The sequence below is a fragment of the Equus przewalskii genome, chromosome 16, assembly GCF_037783145.1.
Source record: "Equus przewalskii isolate Varuska chromosome 16, EquPr2, whole genome shotgun sequence".
Taxonomy (NCBI): domain Eukaryota; kingdom Metazoa; phylum Chordata; class Mammalia; order Perissodactyla; family Equidae; genus Equus; species Equus przewalskii.
Window position 1 is genome coordinate 26,071,266 of NC_091846.1, and position 23,597 is coordinate 26,094,862.

General features: G+C 43.7%; 1 protein-coding gene across 1 annotated transcript in view; it reads right to left on the reverse strand.

The window, feature by feature from the left end:
• Positions 1 to 20,281, reverse strand: part of SERP2 (stress associated endoplasmic reticulum protein family member 2) — a 35,627-nt gene extending 15,346 nt beyond the window's left edge. Inside the window, exons 1-6 of the mRNA XM_070578531.1 lie at positions 20,191 to 20,281; positions 19,256 to 19,447; positions 6,872 to 7,158; positions 6,613 to 6,815; positions 6,275 to 6,392; positions 1,041 to 1,113 (exon numbers count right to left, since the gene is read on the reverse strand). Coding sequence (XP_070434632.1) covers positions 1,041 to 1,113; positions 6,275 to 6,392; positions 6,613 to 6,815; positions 6,872 to 7,158; positions 19,256 to 19,447; positions 20,191 to 20,281 — 964 coding nt within the window. The remainder of the gene's footprint in view (positions 1 to 1,040; positions 1,114 to 6,274; positions 6,393 to 6,612; positions 6,816 to 6,871; positions 7,159 to 19,255; positions 19,448 to 20,190) is intronic.
• Between the last annotated feature and the right edge of the window lie 3,316 nt (positions 20,282 to 23,597).

Below are 23,597 nucleotides of genomic sequence, written 5' to 3' on the forward strand. Positions count from 1 at the left end.
ACGTTGGGTAAACTCTGTTAAAGATGAGAGATCCCCATATGGGGCAAAAGATTCCTTTCAAGGACATATCTTTGGGAATGGGGTACAGTTTTGTTTCTTTGAGTGGAAGGTCTTCACCTCTTGGAACACCAAATCATCTTTAAAATATTCGAGCCTCAAGCAACAGTAACGCCAAGTCCTTTGGGTCCTTCCTTACTCCTAAGAATTTTTGTTTCCTTGGGAGAGTGATCTCTTGGAGATCAGAGGCACTTATCTGCCTTTAGTCATGGACGTCTCTTCCATTGGGGCAGAATGATATCTTCCTGGGAGGCCTAGGCCTTTGCGGGGAGATGTGAACTCCTCGCCTTCCCTCTCCTCAGCAACAGTGAGGTGAGGGAGGATGGGAAGCTCTGAAGGCCTGCCTTGTTGTTAGAAGTGACCTCCACTCTCCAGTATTTCAGAGACCCCACCCATGGGGACCAGGAATTATGTCAAGGCTCCCAATAACAGAATTCAACTAGAAACAACTACACCATCCTTTTGCTCAAGTCTCCCCCTGTGGATGTGGGTGTTTGCATGCGAGTGTATCTCTGAACTGGCCACCTTCCAGTATCAGGTGACTGCACCTTGAGGCTCAGGTCAAAGGCCCAGTTCTATCTAGGAGCTCTGCAGAACTTCCTCTTAAGGCATAAGGCCTCTCCCTCCGTCTGGAATGTGGATTTATCTCAGGCAGACAGGTGCTCCACTTTCTGTTCTAAATGGCCTTTTTAGCCTATCTTCACAGAAAGGTTTAACTGAACTCTAAAGTGTATACAGCCAATTTAATTGCTCAGTGTAATCATTTCATGATTACGACTTGATAGCATATCAATTCTGTCTCTCCTCATATTTGGTCTGTTGGGATAGAAACTAAATCAAAACCCATTAAGATTAAGGCTTCAGGCAGTGATTATCTTGATCCCAGACCAATATATTTTTTGTCTATTTACCTTGTGAATAAAATATGTGTTTTTCAAGGACAGAGGAGAACACGCGATATAAGGTCAGTGAAAAACACATACCTGAGCCACAGACAACAAAAACAAACAGTGCCAACAGCCATGGTCCCACAGGATATTTCTCTTCTTGCGGCCTCTAAAAGGGAATGAGAGAAAGTAAAATTAGGTTCATTCAATCGAGAAACATTTATTGAGTATTACTTTCACTGTATCAGGGGCTGGGGATACCAATGAACGAGACAGACCCAGTCTCAATGGGCAGTGGGCAGATAGAGATGAATAAAGTCAATTGTCAGGGATCGAGATAGGCGTGGAAAAAATAGTTAATAACCTTATTTAGACCCCTGTAACTCAATGAACTTGGTGGTCTTAAATATTCTGGGGACAGATGGGGTATAAATACAGAGACCAATAAAGTGATTTGGGAACCAAAAATGATGTTACTAGTAATTGTTTCCATTTCTTGAAAGGACACCGTATGCCAGGCAGTATACTGGGCAGTCTATACCCACTCTTTCCAGCCTCATGACTCCGTGAAAGGCAAGTATTATTACCTCCATTTTGTAGTTGAGAAGCTGAGGCTCAAAGTTTGTTAACTTGGGCAAGAGCTGGGATTCAGATCTAGGTCTGCCTCATTACAGAGCCCGGGTATTTTCCACTAACAGATTCATCTGTAATTCCCACATCTGTGAATTCCAAGCAGAGTCACAGCGTACAGCCATTTTCTCAAAACCTTCTATGTGCCCCCAAATCGGGAGGTCAGTGCAGTGGAAATCCCCGAACAGCAGAAGCACCACGGCAACTGTGAATGGATGAGAAGGAAGCAGCATTTTGTAATAAAGCCCTAAATCTCAGTGAAGCTTATGCTCTGGAGAAATCTCTGCATTGCCTGGCCAGCAGAAGGGGACTGTTGTACCCACAGGAACCTAGCCCTGCACACCTCCTGCTCTTCTCAAACCAAAAGTACAGACATTATGAGAATGGCCCTCTGCAACCCTCTAGGTCTGTTTGCAGGTAGGGTTTGGTCCTTAAAATCAAATACTCAATGGAAAAACACTATTTTCTGAGAGAGGCATCAGAAAAAGTGGTGAAATTCTCAAATAAAAAGGGAGAAGGTGAAATGAAAAGTTAGAGAACTCATTAAATATTTCCTCATTAGCGTGAGCCAAAAATAGGCTATAGGCAATATAAGGTAAAGAGCTCATTTTATTATACACAAGGCAACAATTCTTTGGTTCTCAGCTTACATTCTTAGAGAGTCTGCACTCTCCCACCTCAACTGGGTTCACTTGTCACTCACATTGACATGTACTTTTCCTTGGTAGCACTTATCCCAGTTTGTATTTCTGTGTTTATTCTTGTGATAATGTGTTCAACGTCTGTCTCGCCACTAGACTGGAGGCCCCACAAGGGCAGGCACTGTGTCTCTCTCATGCATCGATATGCAGCAACGTCTGACACAGAACTTAAACACAGTAGACGCTCAATAAATGTTCATCAAAGAATGAATAAGCATATGAGTTTCATTAAATATGATTTCTTAGGTCAGGTAGAGTAAAGACAGGAAGGCTATTATCTTTTTTTTTTCTTGTTTTGGTGAGGAAGACTAGCCCTGAGTTAATACCTTTTGCCCATCTTCCTCTTTTTGCTTGAGGAAGAGTGGCCCTAAGCTAACATCTGTGCCAATCTTTCTTTGTTTTGTATGTGGGTCGCTGCCACAGCATGGCTTGATGAGTGGTGTAAGTCCACACCCAGGATGCGAACCTGTGAACCCAGGCTGCTGAAGTGGAGGGCACCAAACTTAACCACTACGCCACCAGGCTGGCCCTGATATTGTCTTTTTTATTAATACTTCCTAAATGGTAATGGGGTTATCCCCACATTTCTCTCGCTAGAGAAGTACGGATTAAAGTGTTAGTGGTAAGTAGACTCTGACTTTGGATTGGAACCATTCACTTGTCTGTCCTCGACAAGCTTGTATCTACCACACTCCTGCATGATGGCAAATGGCACTGTAAGGGAATGCATGGTTGCTGTTGACCAGACAAGGACAAAATCAGTCTTAGATAATTGCATAACTTTAACCAGTGTTTTTACTGTGTCATTCTTTGGCACTTAAGACCAGGTCAAGGTCAGATCAAGTAAATAATAGAGATATTAAATAAAGTTACCTGAACACAGTGTGACATTTAGCCCTTCCCACCCTCTTTCACTAACATCCTAACAGTTCGTCACAGTAGACCAGAACCCAAATCTGCTGCTGTCATCCCACTAATGCTATATAAAAAAACTCACTTAGCTCTATCTCCAGCAAAGCCAGCCAGTGAATTCAGGAGCCTGTAAATGAATTATTGGTCCAATGCAGATACGAATGGAGTCCTGTATTTTTTTTTTCGCAGAAAAACACAAATTATCAGCATGCAGAGCTTGGAGCATATAACACAAAAACCTTTTTGATGGCATTTCCCAGTGAATAAATACTATCTGGGGACTTTGAGAGCTCAGGAACACCTGGCTGATCATAATACCAATACGTCCTTTTTTGAGAGCTTTGAGTTACTCTTCTTTTTGGAAGTGGTGCCCAGCACAATCCCATTGGGACAATTCACCCAAGCCTGAATCTACTGCTGGGAAAGGTAAGAAAAGCAGCAGAATCCTGCAATGACATGCTTCATTTCAGACAGGAGTTTGCAGCGTCCTGAGGCTCCAAAATGTCAGGGGATGGCGTTCCCTGTAATAAGACACCAGCAGAGTAACTCAGAACTCTGAAATTTAAATTCCTCCTTCATTCTGGAGAAGTTACGACTATATAATCATGAAATAACTGTTCCATTTCTCTGTTTCTTGGATTTACCTGCTGTCTAGGAGAATAATATTGTTTTGCTCCATAGCAATTAGCTAATAATGAAATACCGAAGCATCTGCATACAATTAAAGGAGTTTATTTCTGAATGATGAGTTTGAATTTTCAGTTAGAATCTGTTCATATGTCCCCATTTATTGAATTCCCTCACGAACAAGTTATCCCTTGCAAGTTACTTCTTTCAAGGTATACTCATGTTTGACCTGTAATTAGGAAAATGAAATTTAGGACTTAAACTATCTCTTTTTGAAAGAGAATTTAATTTTCCTTTTGGGATGCTAGTCCATTTACAATACAGTTAATCAAAAAGCCCTTCTAACCAAGGGAAAAGAGACATACATCGTGGCTTGGTTTGGAAACCTTTCATTACAAATTTAGTAGGACCATTTAAAAGCCTCATAGGCGCCAGGCACTTTTGAAGGGCCCACTCCATGGTATATGAGAACCTGTTAAAATTCACTCACATCGTACATTAAACATCATTTGAATGTAGCTCTGAAAGTTGAGTTGAACTGTAGGTTCAACGTTTTCTAGATATTTAAACAGCTTTTTCTTCAATTTTTCCATTTCCTTTCCTTATTTTTAAGCCAATAATTTTTGTTTCAAATCCCAAACATTTTCTGGTGGTCTTGAAAAGCTGGAAGTGGCGGACACTGAGTCTACCAAGCCTAATGGATAGATAAAACAGCTCTGCAAATTAGTTCCTGCTTTCTTGTCACTTTTGCAGTCAGAAAAGTTGGCAACTGGACTCTTGTTCCTTGGTTCACGAAAAAAGAACTGCACAGCTAGAGAGTTTCAGTACATCAGCTAGTCTGTATGATACCCTGGGAAGAATTGATCTCATAGCGATGTAAAATCCTGAATGCCTGACACCAACTAAAAACTGTTTATTCAGGGCCAGCCCTGGTGGCCTCGTGGTTAAGTTCAGTGCTCTGTTTCGGGAGCCCAGGTTGGGTTCCTGGGCATGGACCTACACTGCTCTGCTAGCAGTCATGCTGTGCTGGCGGCCCACGTACTACAAAATAGAGGAAGACTGGCACAGATGTTAGCTCAGGGTGAATCTTCCTCAGGGAAAAAAAATTATTTTTTTCTACTGTTAATTTGGACAGTAAGTTTTTTTTTCTGAATAAAAATAAACAGGGAAAGGTAGATCTATGTGAAAAATGGTTCCAATTCAATGGCACACTGGCATTTTGCTGCCCAGTAACAACTAAATGATCTAACTCCCAAATGAGAGAATTTCAAGCATATCATAAACTTGGAGCTGTGTATAAAGCTCTGAACAGAGTTGAGTTTGATCCTAAGGTTTCTCAGTCATAGTCCTGCTTGGTTGTGTAAGAATTCTGGTGTAATGATTGCAGATCCAGCCTTTTGCTCAGTTAATCAAACCAGCATCATTTCTTTGGCTAAACGGAATTGCCTCATCAAGTCTGCAAGCTTTTCCAGCCAAACCCCAAGCTTCAGCTGGACTTCCACTTAAGTGCCTGGGATAATAGATTCCAGGCGTCTTTGCTCATAGACTTGGAGACCAGCACTACCCAACAACTCATCCGAGGCATGCCTCTGAATGTTCAAAATCACAGGCCTGGCATTTTCTGTTGAAGACAATTTGCTTTGCTAAAAGAAACCCCTGTGCACAAGGCACAGATGTTACTTAAAAGTCATTATAAAGCTTTAATCTAGTTTTGGGGGCACAGAATGCCTGGCAATAAATTAGTCTCTAAAGTTCTGGATCACACCATCAGGACGAGCCTGAATTCACAGGGTGAACAAGAGGAATGCTGCATTTAAACTTTAGTCCAGGGGTGAGAGGCCTCACTGGAGAAGTGGCAAATAGGAGGATGGAGGGAAACACGGATCTGAATCTCATTCCGTACTTCTAACTTATACTGGGTGACCACTGTGAAGGGGCTGGAGCATGTTTCTTGGGGATGCGGGGCAGGCGGTGAAGCCTGGGAGGGGGAGGTGATAAACGGCCTCCACTTACTCTTTCATTCATTCATTTATTCATTAATTCAACAAACGTTCTATCACCTAGTAGGTCCTGGGCCCTGTGTCAAGCAGTTGGCTTAACTGTTCCCTTAAGGATGTATGTGTCTTTCCGTCTCTCCCAGAGACCAAGGCCCGATTCTCTCCTGGGGGGGCTCTTCCATGCCTCGGTGGTAGCCCAGCAGCCACTCCCAGAGGGGCCACGACCAACCAGGGCCCTCTCCGCCCACGAGACCACGGAGAAGTCGGCGCCGCGCTGAGCCCCGATCCCCGCGCTCACTCTGCGGGACCTGCAGGCCGGCCGGCTGGGCACGGAGGACCAGGAGGCAGGGCCCTACGCCCGGCCCGCCGCCCCGCCCCGGCCCGCCCCGCCCCGGCCGGCCCTGCCCTGCCCCGCCCGGCCCTGCGCTGCCCCGCGCGGCCCTCCGGCGCCGCCCCGCCTTACCAGGGTTTTGGCTACGTTCCCCCTTTGGGTGATGTTTTTGCTGTGCTTCTCGTTAGCCATCCGGATCCGCTGTTTGGCCACCATGGCTTGGGCGCTAGGAAATGCTCTCGACTCCCACCTGCAAAGGTTCCCCCGCGTTTTCCCCTGACAGGGCCGAGCGCGTCCCGCCGGCCCGGGCGCTGCAGGTGGCAAGGCGCGGCCCCCGAGCCCCGCGCACCCTGCTCCCCAGCCCCCACCGAGCCGGCTCCAGAGAGAGGCCAGAGCCCGGACGGAAGTAATCTTTCATCTCAGGAAACCCTCTCCTACTTCCTCGCCATCCTTCCGGTCCCCCCAGCTACCTAACCAGCGCATCCCCGAGGCAGGCGCTGCGCGCGTCCTCCCCGCACCCGGCGGCCGGGGCGCAGCACACCCAGCCGCTCGGGCCCGGGGCCCCCGCGGGGTCGGCATCCAGCGGCCGAACGCGGCGGGGCCCCGGCTTCCAGCGGCCGCGGGCCTTGTGCGCGCATGGGTAGCGGGGGCGCAGCCGCTCCCGGTTCCTCGACTGGGGACCCACCAAAGCCCAGGCAGGGGATTGAGGCGGACGCGCGTCTGTCTCGCCTGCACCGCTGCCCCCTGGTCGAGCGCTGGACCGGCGGCGGCCGCCGGGAGGGTCCTCAATAGACAAGTAGAACAAGGACAGGACTGGGCCCGCGCTGTTGGGGGACCGTCCAAAGGAACGACTTCCCTTTCAGGGGTCTGGGAAGGGCCCTGCTGGAGAGAAGCACACTGCACGGCCTTGCTCAAGTGCTGCAGCAAAGGCCGGATCTCTCCAGGGATGGGGATCAGGGGGCATGAGGATGGAGTTGGGTAGTGGGGGTTGCTGGGGAGATGGGCCAGCGACACATCTGGGTGAGAAGTGGAGAAGGGTCTTAGGCCTGCTGCCCGGGTGGATTTGGTGGTTGCTGCTCAAAGGTGGGTAACCTTGACCAGCTTTGGCTCCCCACCTGCCTGGGGCAGCTTGGACCTCCTCCAGCCACCGTTGTCCCCAGGGGTCTGAAACAGGGGTTTGTTTTAATTATAATTTCCCTGCAGCAGAGGGATAAGAACTGAAGACTTTAGGTGACTCACAGACACTGGTCACCGGGCCTACAGATTGCCTATTCCAGGGACAAGGGGAGAAGGGATTCGGTCCCTCATTGTGCCATGTGCCGAATGGACTGGAGTTAGCACTTGGAACCTCAGAAGGGTTGAGGAGAGGAAGAGGGGAAGCTTCAGCCTGGAAGATTTGGGGCAGAGGGAGGAGGAGAGGAAGCAGAGCTGTGTGCTAGACCTGCTTAGCCTAATGTACTCCAGGCCTTGCTAGCAGGCATCTGTGGCTGGGTTTCCATAGGGTTTTGTGGAGGTAAAATTCGCCTGCATCAGTGGGAAGTTAGGGAGGGCTCCTTCTCTCTTTTGGGAGCCCTTTATTAAGCTCTGCCTCACCCCTCCCCATTTTTTTGCTTCCTCAACCCCCTCCCCATTTCTTGTCATTCGAGCTTTAATATAGACTGTTTTGGGGGCTGCTTTTGGTAACCCAGGAGAGAGAATCCCTGTGGCATAATTAGTAAAGTCTGGTCATTCTTTTTTTCTACTCTAAAGGTCAGTTCAGTTTCCAAACTAGTTTTCATCGACTTCTTAACCATTACCACCAATATCACCACCATTATTACAGGACTACAAACCAAGCATGCCCGACTCTAGTCCCATATATATATATATTTTTCCTGCTTTTTTCCTTCCCCAATCTCCCCAGGACATAGTTATGTATTTTAGTTGTGGGTCCTTCTAGTTGTGGCATGTGGAACACCACCTCAACATGGCCTAATGAGTGGTGCCACGTCCTTGCCCAGGATCCGAACCCTGGGCCGTTGAAGCCGAGCACATGAGCTCAACCACTCGGCCACGGGGCCGGCCCCAAGTCCCATACTTTTAATAACGATTGGCTCTTTTTGCTAGGGAGGGAGAGAGGGCCATCCCTATGTCAGATACCCTTGCTGAGCCTGGCTGTGGTGTGAGGGCCAGTGGGAGCCTCTCCCTGACTCACCTCTCTCGGATCTTGTCCAGACTCTTGGGGAGGAGGCAGAAGGCAGTTCCTCGCCTGAGCTGTGTACCAACCTGGCTCTGAGGAACATTAAGGAAAAGATACAGACGTATGGTTTTCCCTGTGGGCCTGCAAGCAGAAAAGTGTTCTTAACACTTCCCGCAGGCTCAGGTGAGCCACCTTGTTTGGGAAAAAATTATTTCTCAACGCCTAACTCCTGCTTGATACTGGCCACTTTTAGTCCTTTTTCTTGCAATGCTTTACTTTTTTTTTTTTTTACAAGATTTTAAACTAGTTTGCTTTAATTATAAATAGGCTGCATATTCACGGTAAACATTCAAACAGAAAAAAGATATAAAGTGAAAAGTAAAGGTCTCTTCTTCCTTGCCCCCCTCACTAATTCCCATGGTCTCTAGATCACCCTTCTAGTACTTTTTATTCATATACAAGCCTGCCTGTGTATTTCCTTTTAAAAAAACAACAGAATCATACTATACAAACTGTTCTGCCACTTGCTTTTCTCACTTTATTGACAATCTTATCGCCTCTACTTCTATATCACTTTTTCTTGAGACCTGCTCCTCTGCAGGTCTCAGGCCTTTTTATTGCCTTGAGGATCACCATTACTTACTAAGAAAGGTTTTTCCTTCCAGCGTGGATCCTGTCCCTTCCTCTACTCAGCCTCCCGCTCATCCCAGAGGCCCATCCGCAGGGGAGCTGGGGCCAAGGTCTCCTGTCCCTGGCGTTCCAGAGTAACCACTGGGCTGAGAAGGAGCGCGGCCTGGAGTCCTCTTGCTTTTTTGATGTGGGAGGACTTAGGAGGGGAACAGAAACTTGATCAAGAGTTGAAAGTTCCCTTGGGTTAATCTGTGCTGGCAGCGGGAATTTTCTGACATCCCGGTAGCGTGCAGGGCTGAACCGCAACTTCTAAAATTGCCTTGGGTAAAGGAGCAGGAAGCGGCTAACTTATTCAAATTTAATTTTGGCTGGTAAGTTTTTCAACCTTTAGAGCAAGAATTCCTAACGAGCCTATGTTCGTTAATCATGAGTCTGCCCCGCTTAGGGCACTGGATTTCTGACTATAGGAACTGGGTTTTACCCATCTTTGTGGACAACGTGTAGTCGAAGCATACAGATGCTACACTGTTGAGCTGTGTGAGTGGGCACCCATCACTTTTCTGTGGCTGACCAGCATGCACACCTCCGTCCTTTTTGGGGGACTTCCCCACTGTGTGCGTCTTAGGACCTTCTCTCCCACTATGGGAGCCCAGTAGGGACATATACTTAGTCTCCCAACCCCTGCAATCTAGGGTTCATGTGACTCAGCTTAGCCAATCAGATGCTCCAGTTTGGAACTTGGAATGTTGAGCAGGCAGTGCAAAGACAAAAGGACAGGTTAAACAAAGGTGGTGAGGTCTCCAGGACGAAGGCAGCCTCCAGCACTGGGGGTGGTATCTCACTTACTCTGTAGTACCTGAAATCCTTGCAATAAATTCTTCTGCTGCTTCCATTGGCCAGAGCTTGTGTGTGTTGTTTACAACCAAGCACTGTGATTAATGTACATGAAAACACACAAAAAACTAGAATGTCCTCCTTGGTCATTTCCCTTTCCAGATCTGGAATGATTGTCATCTCACTGAAAGTTTTCAGACATTGCTAGCTAGTGGCCTCTCTTCACTTTATCTCACCAAGGGGAACTGACTACGGAGGCCTTGCTGCCGGGTGCTGTGGGTGGCCAATTCTTGTTTGTGAATGAGAATGATTGACAGGCATACCTTGCATAAGTAAAACCAGCAGATCACCAACACTTCAGATTAATACTTTCAGTTTTTTTCTCATCCAAAACATTTCCAATACTGCTAGAGAAGAGAAAAATTTGGCAGATCTCAACATTGTCTGTTTTTACACATACTACTTATATTCCAGTGGAAATGTTCCCGAGGGTGTCTCAGCAGTGGGCAGAGAAAAAAAAGAGAGCTGACAGCCAATGTTATCTACTGCATGTGTTGGAATCAACTCAATGCACTAGATTGTGACTTTAGGGACTCATACCATGTTGTAACAGGAAGGAAATGCAGAGAGTCATTCCTTTAGCGCTTATTGAGCTCTACTATATGCCAGACACTATTTTAGACACTGAGAATTCAATGATTGATTTGAGGGCTTCTGCTTTAGGGAGCTCCCAGTTCTATGGGGGAGACGAAGCAGCAAACGTTGGGAGACTGCCCTAATTTCACAAATGAGCAAAAGCCTCGGATTGCAAAGGGGATTGTGGCAGAGCTGAAAGCAGAATTGAGGCTTCTTGGCTTCCTGTTTTCTTAAAAGAAATATTTACCAGGTAAACTTGAGTGGGAGCAAGGGTGACAGGCTGAACTTTGGGGAAACTTTTACATGCACAAAAAATAAACCAAACACAGACACATATATACACAAGTGTGCACACACGCTCTGCACACACGCATACTGCAGAACAAAGGTAAACTATGTTCCAGACGTCTAAGGATCGAACTTTGGTCCATAAATGGTGGCACAAGACAGACTTTAATCATTATGATAACCATGTGATTTCTTGACCCTAGAGGTGATCAGATTAAGCTTTAAAAGGCAAGATGTGATTACCCATCTCCAGTCTGTAATGCCCTGGCCACATGTGTTATTAATAGCAGTAAAACCATCACGTAAATCCCAAGGGAGAAAAAATCATGCCCAGCTACAGGACTTTCCCTAATAACCTCCCAGGGCAATCAACCCAAGGCTGAAGAGATGTGAGGTGCTTCTGCATGTTCTAGCTCAAGTTGTGCCTATGTATTACTCATGACCCTGCCGTTGCTAAAATTTCAGCAGTGATTTCAGGACAAAGACACCATGCTTCTGCTCAGTTGGATGCATGTTTTTAATGACTGGAAGAGTTTCCTGGTAGGGAAGGAATAACATCAGTGATAACATCTACCACTTCCTTAGCACTTCCTGAAGGCCACACACTGCTAAATACTTCACCTGAACTTTCTCACTTTTTTTTTTCTTTTGAGGAAGATTAGCTCTGAGCTAACTACTGCCAATCTTCCTCTTTTTGCTGAGAAAGCCTGGCCCTGAGCTAACATCCATGCCCATCTTCCTCTACTTTATACATGGGACGCCTACCACAGCATGGCTTTTGCCAAGAGGTGCTATGTCTGCACCCGGGATCCGAACTGGTGAACCCCGGGCCGACGAGAAGCAAAACATGCAAACCTAACCGCTGCGTGACTGGGCTGGCCCCAAGAAGAAAGGCTTTCCCTACTGGGAATTGAACCTGGGCCGCTGCGGTGAGAGCGCTGAATCCTAACCACTAGACCACCAGGGAGCTCTCACTTCTTATATAGCCCTGTAAGTACATGGATTCTGGAAATAGACAAGTCCTGGCCCCTCCACTTATTAGCTAGGTGATGTAAGTCTCTTTCATTATCTGTAAAATGGAGAGATGGCAATAATATTTATTAGACAGTGTTGTTTTGAGGTTAGATGAAATAATCCAAGTTAGAAGCACTAAGCACAGAGCCTAGACCCATGGTCATCACTTAATAACTGTCAGCTGCCACTATTATTATCTCCATGTGCCATTGAGGAAACATTTACATAAGTTAAGGAACTTGCCCAAGGAAGGTCAAGACAGATGAGCCATAGACTTCGCCTTCAGTAGATTGGAGTCTACTTGAGGTTCTGAAACACTGCTGAATGCTGTAGGTTTGGATGAGCGCAAGGAGCAGTGAATTGGGAGACAGGACATGTGGACAATCTTACCAGGTCTTTTCTTTATTTTTAATTATTTTAAAAATCTGAAAAAATTTCAAGCATTACCATGCCAAAGGGATATAGAGAAAAGACAGTCTTTTTCGTCCCTGACCCTAAGTTCAAAGCAGCCACTATGTGTCTTTCTATGTATATTCAAGCATGTATGTATAAATATGATCTATGTACCTATATTGTATATGCTTATTTATGTATAATATATTTAATAAGCTCTTTACAAAATCCTTTTAATCTACCTTTAAAAATCTCAAATAGGGGCCAGCCCAGGGGTGCAGCGGTTAAGTTCACAAGTTCTGCTTTGGCGGCCCAGGGTTCCTGGGTTCGGATCCCAGGTGCGGACATGGCACCGCTTGGCATGCCATGCTGTGGCAGGCGTCCCACATATAAAGTAGAAGAAGATGGGCACGGATGTTAGTTCAGGGCCAGTCTTCCTCAGCAAAAAGAGGAGGTTTGGCAGCAGTTAGCTCAGGGCTAATCTTCCTCAAAAAAACAAAACAAAACAAACCAAAAAAATCTCAAATAGTATCATATTATTCAATGTGATCTGTACCTTATTTTTGTTTTTTTCACTTGATAATATATCATGGAGATTGATCCTGTCATTATGTCTAGATCTATTTCATTCTTTTAAAATGGCTGAATGGTATTCCACTGTATGGAGATACCATAATTGATTTAACCAATCCCCTATTGATGGATATTTAGATTGTTTCCAGGTTTTTGCTATTATAAATCAATGAATAGTGTTGTATATGTGTTTTTGCAAATATGCATGCATATATTTATTGGAGAACTTCCTAGAAGTGTAATTACTGAGTCAAAAGTTACATGCATAAAAGTGTAATGGATATTGCCAAATTATCCTCCAAAGAGGTTGTATCAATCTACACCCCCTCCTTAATGTATATGAGTGTGTTCAGGCTATTTTCTTCTTAGTTGTACGGCATTGGACAAGAAATTCTGGGTAAGTAGCATTACTTCTCTCTGTTTCTTTATATTTACTAGTTAGATTGAGTGCTACGCTAATGAAGTCAAGTCATGAGTTCGTCTGCTAAGTAGTCAATTAGCTTTGCTGTCTCTTTAATCAAGAATAGATCTGGGGTGGCCCAGTGGCCTAGTGGTTAAGTTCCTGCACTCTGCTTCAGCGGCCCAGAGTTTACCAGTTTGTGATCCTGGATATGGACCTATACACCGCTCATCAAGTCATGCTGGGGCGGCATCCCACATAGAATAACTAGAAGGACTTACAACGAGGATATACAACTATATACTAGGGCTTTGAGGAGAAACAAAAAAGAGGAAGATTAGCAACAGATATTAGCTCAGGGCCAATCTTCCTCATCAAAAAAAGCTTAAAAAAAAAAAGAATAGTTCTTTCCATGGTCTGTGAGTCACAATAGGGACCAGAGGAGAAAAATGAAGAGATAGGCAATATTCCTGACCATTTCTGGACTTACTTAAAGAGTCTACCTTTTTAATAATAGTGAATTCCCAAAAGATTTAGATTTTTTAAAATGGTAGTAATAATATTGCTCTATTTTTTAAGCTTCATTATTGTAGCAAGACATATTTATATCTTGTATAGAGCTCTAAACAATTTAGAGAAAGAGGAGTTATACTTACGAAGACTCCTTATTGCACAGAAACTGCTTTCGGAGACTGTTAGCTGCTTTAGGTATAGACCACGGATGTTCATCACGGTATTCCCAGAGGCTGTCTGATGACGTAGATTAGGCGGTAAGTGAATACTGAATGAAGGGATAGTGAAAAACTGAAAGGATTCGGGGGATTCAGATATTAATTACAATAAATATTTATTTAGTGTTTCATGTAGTTTGTATTTCATTCATTCAGCGTACATATCAACTTGTGTTAGGTACACAAAGAAGGGTCATACCCCAGCGTGTGACCCAGGCATCTAGACCAGATAACGATTTAAGCCCTCATTTAATTGCCTATGTTGTTTTCCTTTGATTTAAATTAAAAGTTAAATTACCATTTAAAAATAACTTAACACATGTGTTTTACTGATCCAATTCATTTATTCCTCGTTATGGTTGTTATTTTTATCTCTGTCAAGTCAAATTTAAAGAGAAGTCCAGTCCTTTCAATAACTCCATCACAAAGTTGCTTGAAAGGAGCCTCACAGATGATGAGGAATGCTGTTGGCCTTTCTGAATGTCAGCACCTTCAACTGGGGATCCCAGCTTCTGAGCCCTGTCACATCTGATATACTTCAAAAGGATTTTGTGAAGAGCTTATTGGCAATGATATGTATGGATTAGTAAAGCATCTGCAGAAAGCCCAGACGTTTGCACGAACTGTTTTCGCTGAAACCACAGCAGCTTTTTAATCACACAACATCCCTGTGTGATTTTTTATGGGAAGAGCCCTGTACCCCTCTGGCTTCCCCAGCTTCACCTGGGTGGAACGGCACGCTAGGCATGTTATTAAATATCCAAATGAAATCTGAGCCAAAATTAGAAAAGAGGGGACGGAATAGGAAGGAGGGAGTCCCTATTCGGGTCACTGTAGAGGCATCAGAACCCCCACGGCACCTGGAAATGGAAGCTTGGGGCCAGAGGCACAGGGCCTTTCCCACCCCTACCTGTACTTCCATTTCATCTAAAGGCAGAAATCAGGGAAAAGCCAATGTTTGGGAGAAAAGGAAGTGACTCAGAACAGTTGGCAATCATCAGCACTAAGCTGATTCCCAGGAATTCCTCTGAGCAGGATATTGCGGGTATGGTTTAAGCTGCCCTCTGACTCCAGAGCCCTTGGTCCAAGTGTGACAAAATACCAGGCAAGAGTGACAGGTGCTGCAGCGTCCACCCTCGGGTCAGGCCTGGGGGAATGGTGTGAATTCTTTCTGACAGATAGGCAGAGCATTCTATTGTCCATTTTTCAAGGCATTTTACAGGGCTTGATTAGTCAATCCCCACACCACTCTGGGGAGATAGGTCAATGTTATTATTATTCCAGGTTTACAGCTGAGACTAGTTCCCAGATGGTGACTGCTACAGAATTTCCGTATAGGAAGACTTCAGGAGCAACAATGTGGTTAGAAGGAGGGTGGAGTGGATAGTGGTAGGAATGTGTCTTAAAGTTGTATTTGTATGAGGAGACCTCAAACACGCTCAGGCTTTTCCCCTGGCACTGCCTCCTTGGCACTACCATTGCCCACAGTGATGGACATGACTTTGCCAGGGGGTCCTCACACATATACCAGTGGTGGCATCCGGTGAGGGTTCAGGCTGCCTGGCCACTCTGCTTTGTGTCAGGGCTCCCCGTTCAACAATCCATGATCCCACCTCCTTCAAGGACTCACGGGAATTCAGGGATGAAAAGGACCTTGTGGATTATCCAGTCCAACCCCCAGTTAAAGGTGATGCCGAGCAAAGTCAAAAGATAGAAAAATTAATCATGATGGTTGCTTGGTAACTGAGAGTGATAATTTTCATATGCAAAAACTGTAGTCAATGAATTTGAGTGTGTGTGTGTGTGTGTGTGAGGGAGGGCTCATTTTCTACTTTCTCTATCATTTTGGCAATATGTAGGACACAGTTAAAATAAATTTCTTCATTTTAACACAGCTAATTATCATTTTCTAGTAAAAATTGTAAACAGCGCTTGGCAGTTAAAGGAACAAAGTCTGGAAGGAAGAAATGACTGAAGCTTTTTTCGTTTCTTTGCTCTGAAGGAACAAAAATATGTTCCTTTCAGATTAATTGTGGTTAATGTTAGTGTTACTCGTTTAATGATAAACATTCACAATTTTACTGGCATGTTCTCCAGGAAGCTCCCATGATTGATTCCCTCTAAACGTGGTTTTCCCCGGTCCTTTCGTGCCTTGGGGCTCCTTGTGTGCATTATTCCTTTGTCATAATTGATATTCCACTAGTGTACTCACTTGATTCATATTTGCATGATCTGTTTTCTCTTTGTCTCGTCACCCTCCCTGCAGTGCTTTTCATGTGTTCTGCACAGTAGACATTTCAAAGGCACTGACATTCAGACATGGACTTTGGATTGGCCTGGTTGTCCTATATTAAAAATAGTATTGCCTCAATGCACATGCAACATTTTGACTTCACACAATAGAAAAGAACTGGATGTTTATCTTGCTATCTCCCAAAAGGGAAGAGTCAACTTACAAACCATGCATCTGGCTCATTCTGCAGTTCTCTTAATTTGACTGAGAAAACAAGGCCTTAATCAACTCCATCTACAGCAAACCACAAGTGATTTTTTTAAGGCTCTAGTTCCTTTTGTGCTCATGGCTCTGTGAAGAGCTCATGGAAAGAGAAAGTCCACCTGGTCTCTATCTGCAGCTAGCTAAGAGTGCCCGAGAGGCAGTCTGTTCACCTGCCCGTGATCCATATCTCCTCCTGCTTCTTCATCCTACCTGAGGTGCTCACGCCTGGGCAGCCATTGGAACCTCTCAGTGGGTGGCTGTGTGGCTTTGCGGCCTCTGTGTTTGGTTTGGTCCGACTCTCTGCTCTGCTCCAGTGAAAGTCAGGGAGAAGGTGTTATGTCATGAGTGGTATTTTATCCTTTTTCCTCCCCTGCTCAAACCCACAGAGTCTAATCAGTACCCAACAGGCTTTATTACAGACTTGGCTTTCTTAGTGACAACTTAATGAAAAGGGACTTTAACTCCCTTTTTTCATTTCTCTCCATCCATTCTTTTGCTTTCCATCCTACCTCATGTGAACTCATTCTGATAAATGGTATAGTTTTCTGTCTCCATCCCTGGCCTGTTGAGATCTGGAAATAATTGACTCATTTGACACTTATTTCCATAGAACTTGTCTGAGTCAAACTGTGGTCTCTCCTGCTTCATTGGCTATTTATTTCTTGACTTTAAATGTGCTTCCTCTCCACCATCCCCCTCCATCCTGTGTGTTTTGTTTATCCAACGTGGGTGGTTACCAATATAAAAGAAAGAAAATGACTGGTTAGGGCTTTGAATAGCTCAGGAGGGGCGGGAGGAAGGGGACAGGAGGCCAGGGAAAGAGAGACTGGGCCACTTGGAAAACTTCTGGCTAAATAGGGCCTTGCCAGCCAAAGACTGGGGAAAGACAGCTGCAGAGTAGACTGGCTAAATGCTGCCTCACGTCCAAAATAGCCCTTTTATGTGAAATATAGTCCCCTGCTCCAATGTCTACCAATTCTTTGTTAGTCTTTTCCCTTAGGATTCACTTTTTTTTGGTATGGAAAATTTTCTGGAAAAATAATTGTTATTTTAAGTGCCTGAGATGGTCTACTTCTTTTTTTTCATTGTGGCAAAATATTCATGACATAAAATTTAACCATTTTAAAGTGTACAATTCAGCGGCATTAACAATCACTACTATTTCCAGAATTTTCTCATTATTCTAAACAAAAACTCTATACCCACTAAACAATAACTCCCCATTCCCTCCCCTCCTCCCCAGCCTCTGGTAACCTCTATTCTATTTCTGTCCCTACGAATTTGCCTATTCTAGGTACTGAAATACAGTTTTGAAGTCTTAGTTTCCTTAAACGGATAATAATTGGCTCAAAGCCTCAATACACTTCTATTAGATTGCTGAATGACCATCTGGTGGACTGAGCTGTTCCTTAAATAATCCAGGAAACAACCATCGTTCACCTGAATTACTCGTCCTACAGCTCCTGGCAAACGGTTTGACTCTTCTTCATATTATGCTCTTCAAGAGTCTTATTTTCTCCCCTCCCTTCATTTATGGTGTCTTTCAAATAGTTTACTAAAGACTCATCTGTCATTAAAAGATGTCAGTTGCCCTGGATACTGCCATTAGGAGACGATTCTAGTAACCGGTTTTGAAACAAATTCCCTTTACTCCTTTTTTTTTTTTTAATTCTGGTAAAATAAACATAACATAAAATTTACCATTTTAACCACTTTGAAATGTACCAGTTTTGTGGCATTAAGTACATTCACATTATTGTGCAACTATCACCACTATTCATCTCCAGAACATTTCCATCTCCCCAAAATGAAACTCCACACCCATTTCCCCTCCCCCAGCCCCTGGCAACCACCATTCTACTTTCTGTGTCTATGAATTTGCCTGTTCTAGGTGCTTCATATAATTTCCTTTAATCAACTCAATGTCTATAAATCCCATCCAACAGCAGAAATGGGATTCCACGTCAAGAGGAAAAGGGCTTGTTCAACTTCTGGTCTTTATTTCAGGCATCTATTTTGGCATGGCTGGACTTGCAGAGATTTATGACTCGGGTTCTAGGTTACAGATTAGCTTTTTGAGATTCCTTTACAATGATAAGGAAACTACTTTAACAAATGTTGTCCATATCGGGTTGGGAACGTCTTCTTAGGAAACAGGCATCACATGGGCTAATGGTTCTCTAACTAGAGGCAAGGCTTGTTGATTTCTAAAAGATTATCTCCTTGAGAGATTGACTTAGTTAACCTTTGGAGAGCGGACCCTTGGGCATATTCAGAGCACTTTCAAACTCCTCTAGGATGGCAGTCTACATAAAACTTACTCTTGTGGCATGAGAAGTACAGCTGCTAGGACTGGAACAGGCTACTCAGGTTACTGTCTCAATGTTGTGTTTAGAGATGTTGTCACTATTTTTCATTCTCTGGAGAGTAAGAGGTAGGAGGGTGAAAAGGATTTGAATTTGTTTTCTCCCATCTTGGTGCAGAAGGATCAAGATAAATGCACAGATGTACTTAAAAATAAAAAGAGCAAGAGCGCAAAATGACTTTCTTTGTAGAATTCTCAGGCCCCACCTTCCCTCTTGAAACATTCTCTAACAGTTCACCTTGGAAGTCTGCCTTCTCTGAAATCGTGCTCTTTTCTGAGTCACTCATCAACAGAGACCGTACATTGTCTTGGACAGTGCTGTGTCTGAGATTAAGGTTTGACTTACTCCCCAACAAGATTATAAACTCATTGAGGACAAGAATCAGCTCCTCTAGGAGGTATTTACCATTGCATCTGCCCTTGGGCAAGCTTTTACTAAACACCACATTTAACACTTGGCCCACAGAAGGCAGTCAATCATAATTTGGTGAGGTTGTTGCTAGACAGGAAAATATCTGGTTTTGGCTCTCTGGGCTATTTTTGTTTTTGTTTTTCTGACTTTTTCTTCTTTACCTTCACCTCCCCCTCTTTCCCCAACACCTGTGGAGATTCCCTTTATTCTCTCTGTGCTGTCAAAAGCAGGCAGGCGCTCATGAGATTTCAGGCGCAGCTGTGGTAGGGCGGAAAGAATATTGAATTTGGAACCAGAAGATATGGGCTTGAATTCTGGAACTCTACGGCCTGGGCAGGGCTCTGTGTTCTCATCTGTAAAAATAAGCATAACAATTCATCCTTTGTAGGGTTACTGTGGGTATTAAGCGTGAGATAGGACATCCAAGTGCGTTATAATCTGTAATGCTGTGTAGGGAGGCATTAGGGTGGTTAGGGATGTGGCCTTGGGGGCCAGCTTGCCTGGATTTGAACCTGGTTCAGCATTATTACCTTGGCTACGTCAGTTAAACTCTCTCTGTCTTGGATTCCTGATCTGCAAAATGGGGATGATGATAATACCCACTTCACAGGTTTATTCTAAGACTTCGATGGTTAATATGTGTGTAGACAGGTAGTAAGCACCATGTGAAATGATGATGATTGTTATGTAATCATAAAGAGTTAATTATTACTGAATGCAGATAAATTTCAGTCTGAGCTCCAGTTTTGTTGTGTTTTATTTTGCTGAGGAAGATTCTCCCTGAGCTATCATCTGCTGCCAATCTTCCTCTTTTTTGTATGTGAGCTGCCCCCCCAGCATGGCCACTGAGAGACAACTGGAGAGCGCCAAAGTTAACCACTAGGCAACTGGGGCTGACCTTATTTCCAGTTTTTATATCTTGTTCTTATCTTCTTTCCCCCGAGTCTGCAGGATGTTTCCACTCGGATATTTTCATCATCACTTAAATCTCTATGCCTGAAATGGAATATGTTACTGCAATCCAAGCGTCCCCACAGACCTTCACTGCTGTTCAACTCCTCCTGCTGGTGAAGGACGGTGCTCAGTTCTTAGTTACCCATGTTTACGTTCTCATAGTCATCCTTGACCTTGCTCCCCGCACTGTCCTCCACCTCCAAGTCATCAACAGGATGTGCTATTTCAAACATACTTAGCTTCAGCCGAAAGAACTGGAGACACTGTTTTCTGCTCCAAGTGAATACTGTGGGACCAAGTTAGTAGGGGACACACAATCCAGATTCAATTCAAAAGTAGTGACTGTCAGACTTAGTTGGAAGTACTAATTGTTGTTGTTTCTTCAGTTTTAGAAGCAAAAACAAAGTGTTATGCTTCATGGATTATGAACATGTTGCATAAGAACCTCACCATTTCCTATTTTGAAACCTGTCATAACCTTTGGGACTCGGTCAGATCCCCCTGAACATGTCCCATATATCTCCTTCATAGGATTAAATGTGGTATAGGATGTTGAAGTATAGCTTTACATTTATTTGTGTGATTATTTGATTAGTGTCGGTGTTCTCTCTGTGCTGGAAACTCCATGAGGGCAGATACCATATCTGCTATTATCATTTTAACCCCAGAACCAAGCAGAATAAAGGAAAATGTTATCAGTTAACTGAATATATGAAAACCAAATATACTAATATTAATAGGATTTTTTCAAGAACTACCCAACATCCAGTGGGAATTCCAGATTCCTAAATCTCCAAACCCCATTTTAAAGACAAAACTTCAGGTCAAATTAAACTCTTCTATCAGAGTGGTTGAGGGCATAGGCTGTGAGTTCAAATCCTGACTTTCCACTTATGAGGCCGGTGACCCAAGACAAGTTATTTAACTTCTCTTGACTTCAACTTCATCACCAGTAAAACCAGTTTGATAATACTTAACTCCTCCACTAGTGTATAATGTTTAGCACATAGTAAGCATTTGGTGAAAGGTGATAATTATTATTAACCAACTGTTTTGGCTAGAGTTTCCATAGAATACAAATTTATCTTCTTGTGTCATTCCTGTACATGAAAATAAAGGATGATTGACCAGCCAGGGGCCATATCGACAAGTTTGTTGAAGATCAAAATCACTACTTTAATGAGCTCTGAGATCTCACTTTCCTGGTTTGAAAATAAAAACACAGATGCATTCTGTATGACGTATATCCTGATCCTATCTGAACTGTATTAGAAAAAATTTACCACATGATAAACTTGACACATGTTTATGACCACATTTTCTTGGAGCAATTTCCATTTTGATGTGTTGTTTCACGATTGTGTAACCAGCATCTTAGGCAGGATGGAAAATAAGATATCAAGTTGACTTCTTGGATAGATGGAACTGCAGATTAACGGGGCAGGGGAATTCCTCAGGACTGTGAGGAATTACGCTGTGAGCTGAGCAGTAATTTCATCAGAATATGCCAGATGACACAGGCAAATTGCCAGGATGGGATATGGCCACAGTGAACACACTGGCTTTTGCTGTCACAGCGAATTGTCAAATGTTTTTAAAAAAATGATTGTATGGGTTCATAAAACGGAAGGAAAGAAAAAGAAGCATAATGCAGCTGCTGTTGCTTATGAAATAAGTTGAAAGGGTGATCAGAAGAGCAAGAAATCCAATAAATTATTTGGCATGCAAGTTCTTCAAAACAGACCACAGAATAAAATCTTTGTAAGCGGTTCCTTCCGGGTTGCTCTTAGAGTAGACAGAAAAGAAAGTGAGATTGAGAATTTGAACATCTGGTTTCTACTCCTACTTCTACTAGTTAACAAACCTCTTATTTCTGAGCCTCATTTATCTGATTTATAAAATAAGAATAATATAGTAATATTTCTTCTCTTAATTCATAAAGTTGTGATGATGATCATATTAAATAAAATAGCTTAAAAAATCTTTGAAAAATATAGAGCATGAATATGTGTTCTTATTAATACATTTCCCCAGGTTTACACCTTATTTCCCCATTACATTTTTTTATGTTTCAAAAGTTGCCCAAATTTCCCCTTATCTCTTGGAAATGTTTGGCAGATACTTCCATCGCTCATGGAGAAGCTGAGCTTGAGGCTTGCTTACAGCTGTTGCTGTGACTTACTACTTTCTTCGGAGATGCCTGTCTCTGCTCCCAGCAGTCCTGCAGGAGAACCACAAAGCGTGTTGGAGGTACGCTGACTGACTTTAGGGGTACATCCTGTCTGGGGCCGGGGGCACCTCATTTTTTTCTAAGGAGGCTGGGATGACTGATTCGAATGAGGTAAGTTCTTAGGAGCATTTTTCTTTCTTTTTGCCAATCTTCTTTTTTTTCTTTTTCTCCCCAAAGCCCCCCAGTACATAGTTGTGTATTCTAGTTCTGAATGCCTGTATTGTGCCGTGAGGACTTTTCTTAGGGTTGGTAACGTAGATTAGGTAGCAGCCTAAAAACGCTACTGATTAATCTTGATTTGCTCATAGCGGCTGTTAGAAACAGAAAGGCCAGGAATCATTATTTTTAATAGAATCTAAGACCCATTGCTTGTAAGACACATCTTTATGTTGTTTCTTGTAAGAAATAGCAAAAAAAACCCCAACCAATTATAATTTTAAGATATTAGTGATTGTAAGCAGGCCTTGATTTTAGAGATTTTTAAATGGGGGGAAATTGTGACTTAGAATTGATGAAATATGGTAATGTTTATGAGTGTCTACTGTGCCTTATTCATTCATTTTGTCCCCACAACAGACCCGTGAAGAGAGTATTCTTTTCCACACTTTACAGCAAAGGAGACTGAGACGCAGATAAGTTACTCTGCCAAACGATTCAAAACTGGTAAATAATGATCCTGGGATTTAGATCTCTTTCTGTCTGATTCCAAAGCCTATTCTGCTGTGTTGTGTGTTATGTTATATATTGACCTGTCAGGAAGTTTGACTCTTTCTCTGACTGCATCATAAGTCTAGAAAATGTTTGGCTGGTAACATTGTGTGTCCTAGCAAGACGATTCTCCTTTTTAAATCACGAGTCACATTCAAATTTCATGGGATGACTGACCCCAGAATTGGACTAGACCCAAGAGACCCACTTGCTCAGGTCTCTGCCCGAAGACAGGCTGCTTGGACTGCCCTTCTCAGAGAGGAGGCCACCCATGCCAGCCACGTGGTGAGGCCCCAGGACTGTGTGGCTGAGGGGCGGAGGGCAGACTGCTTTCCAGGGCAGTGCTTTCTCAGGATTCTGTTCCATTTTGGACGAAATGTTTGTAAGTTCAGAAACAACAGAGAATATAACAAACACCCTGTGCCCACCAGCCCAAAGGAACAGATGTAAACGTTTTGTCACACTTGCTTCAGAGAGAGTAGAAGTCGCTTCTGTTTCCCTCCCCAGTCCTCTTCCATGCTCTTCTTCCCTAGACGTCACCACCATCATGAATTTACCGTGCATCTTCCAATTTGTGTCTTTTTGCTTTCCCTACATAACATAATAGTATG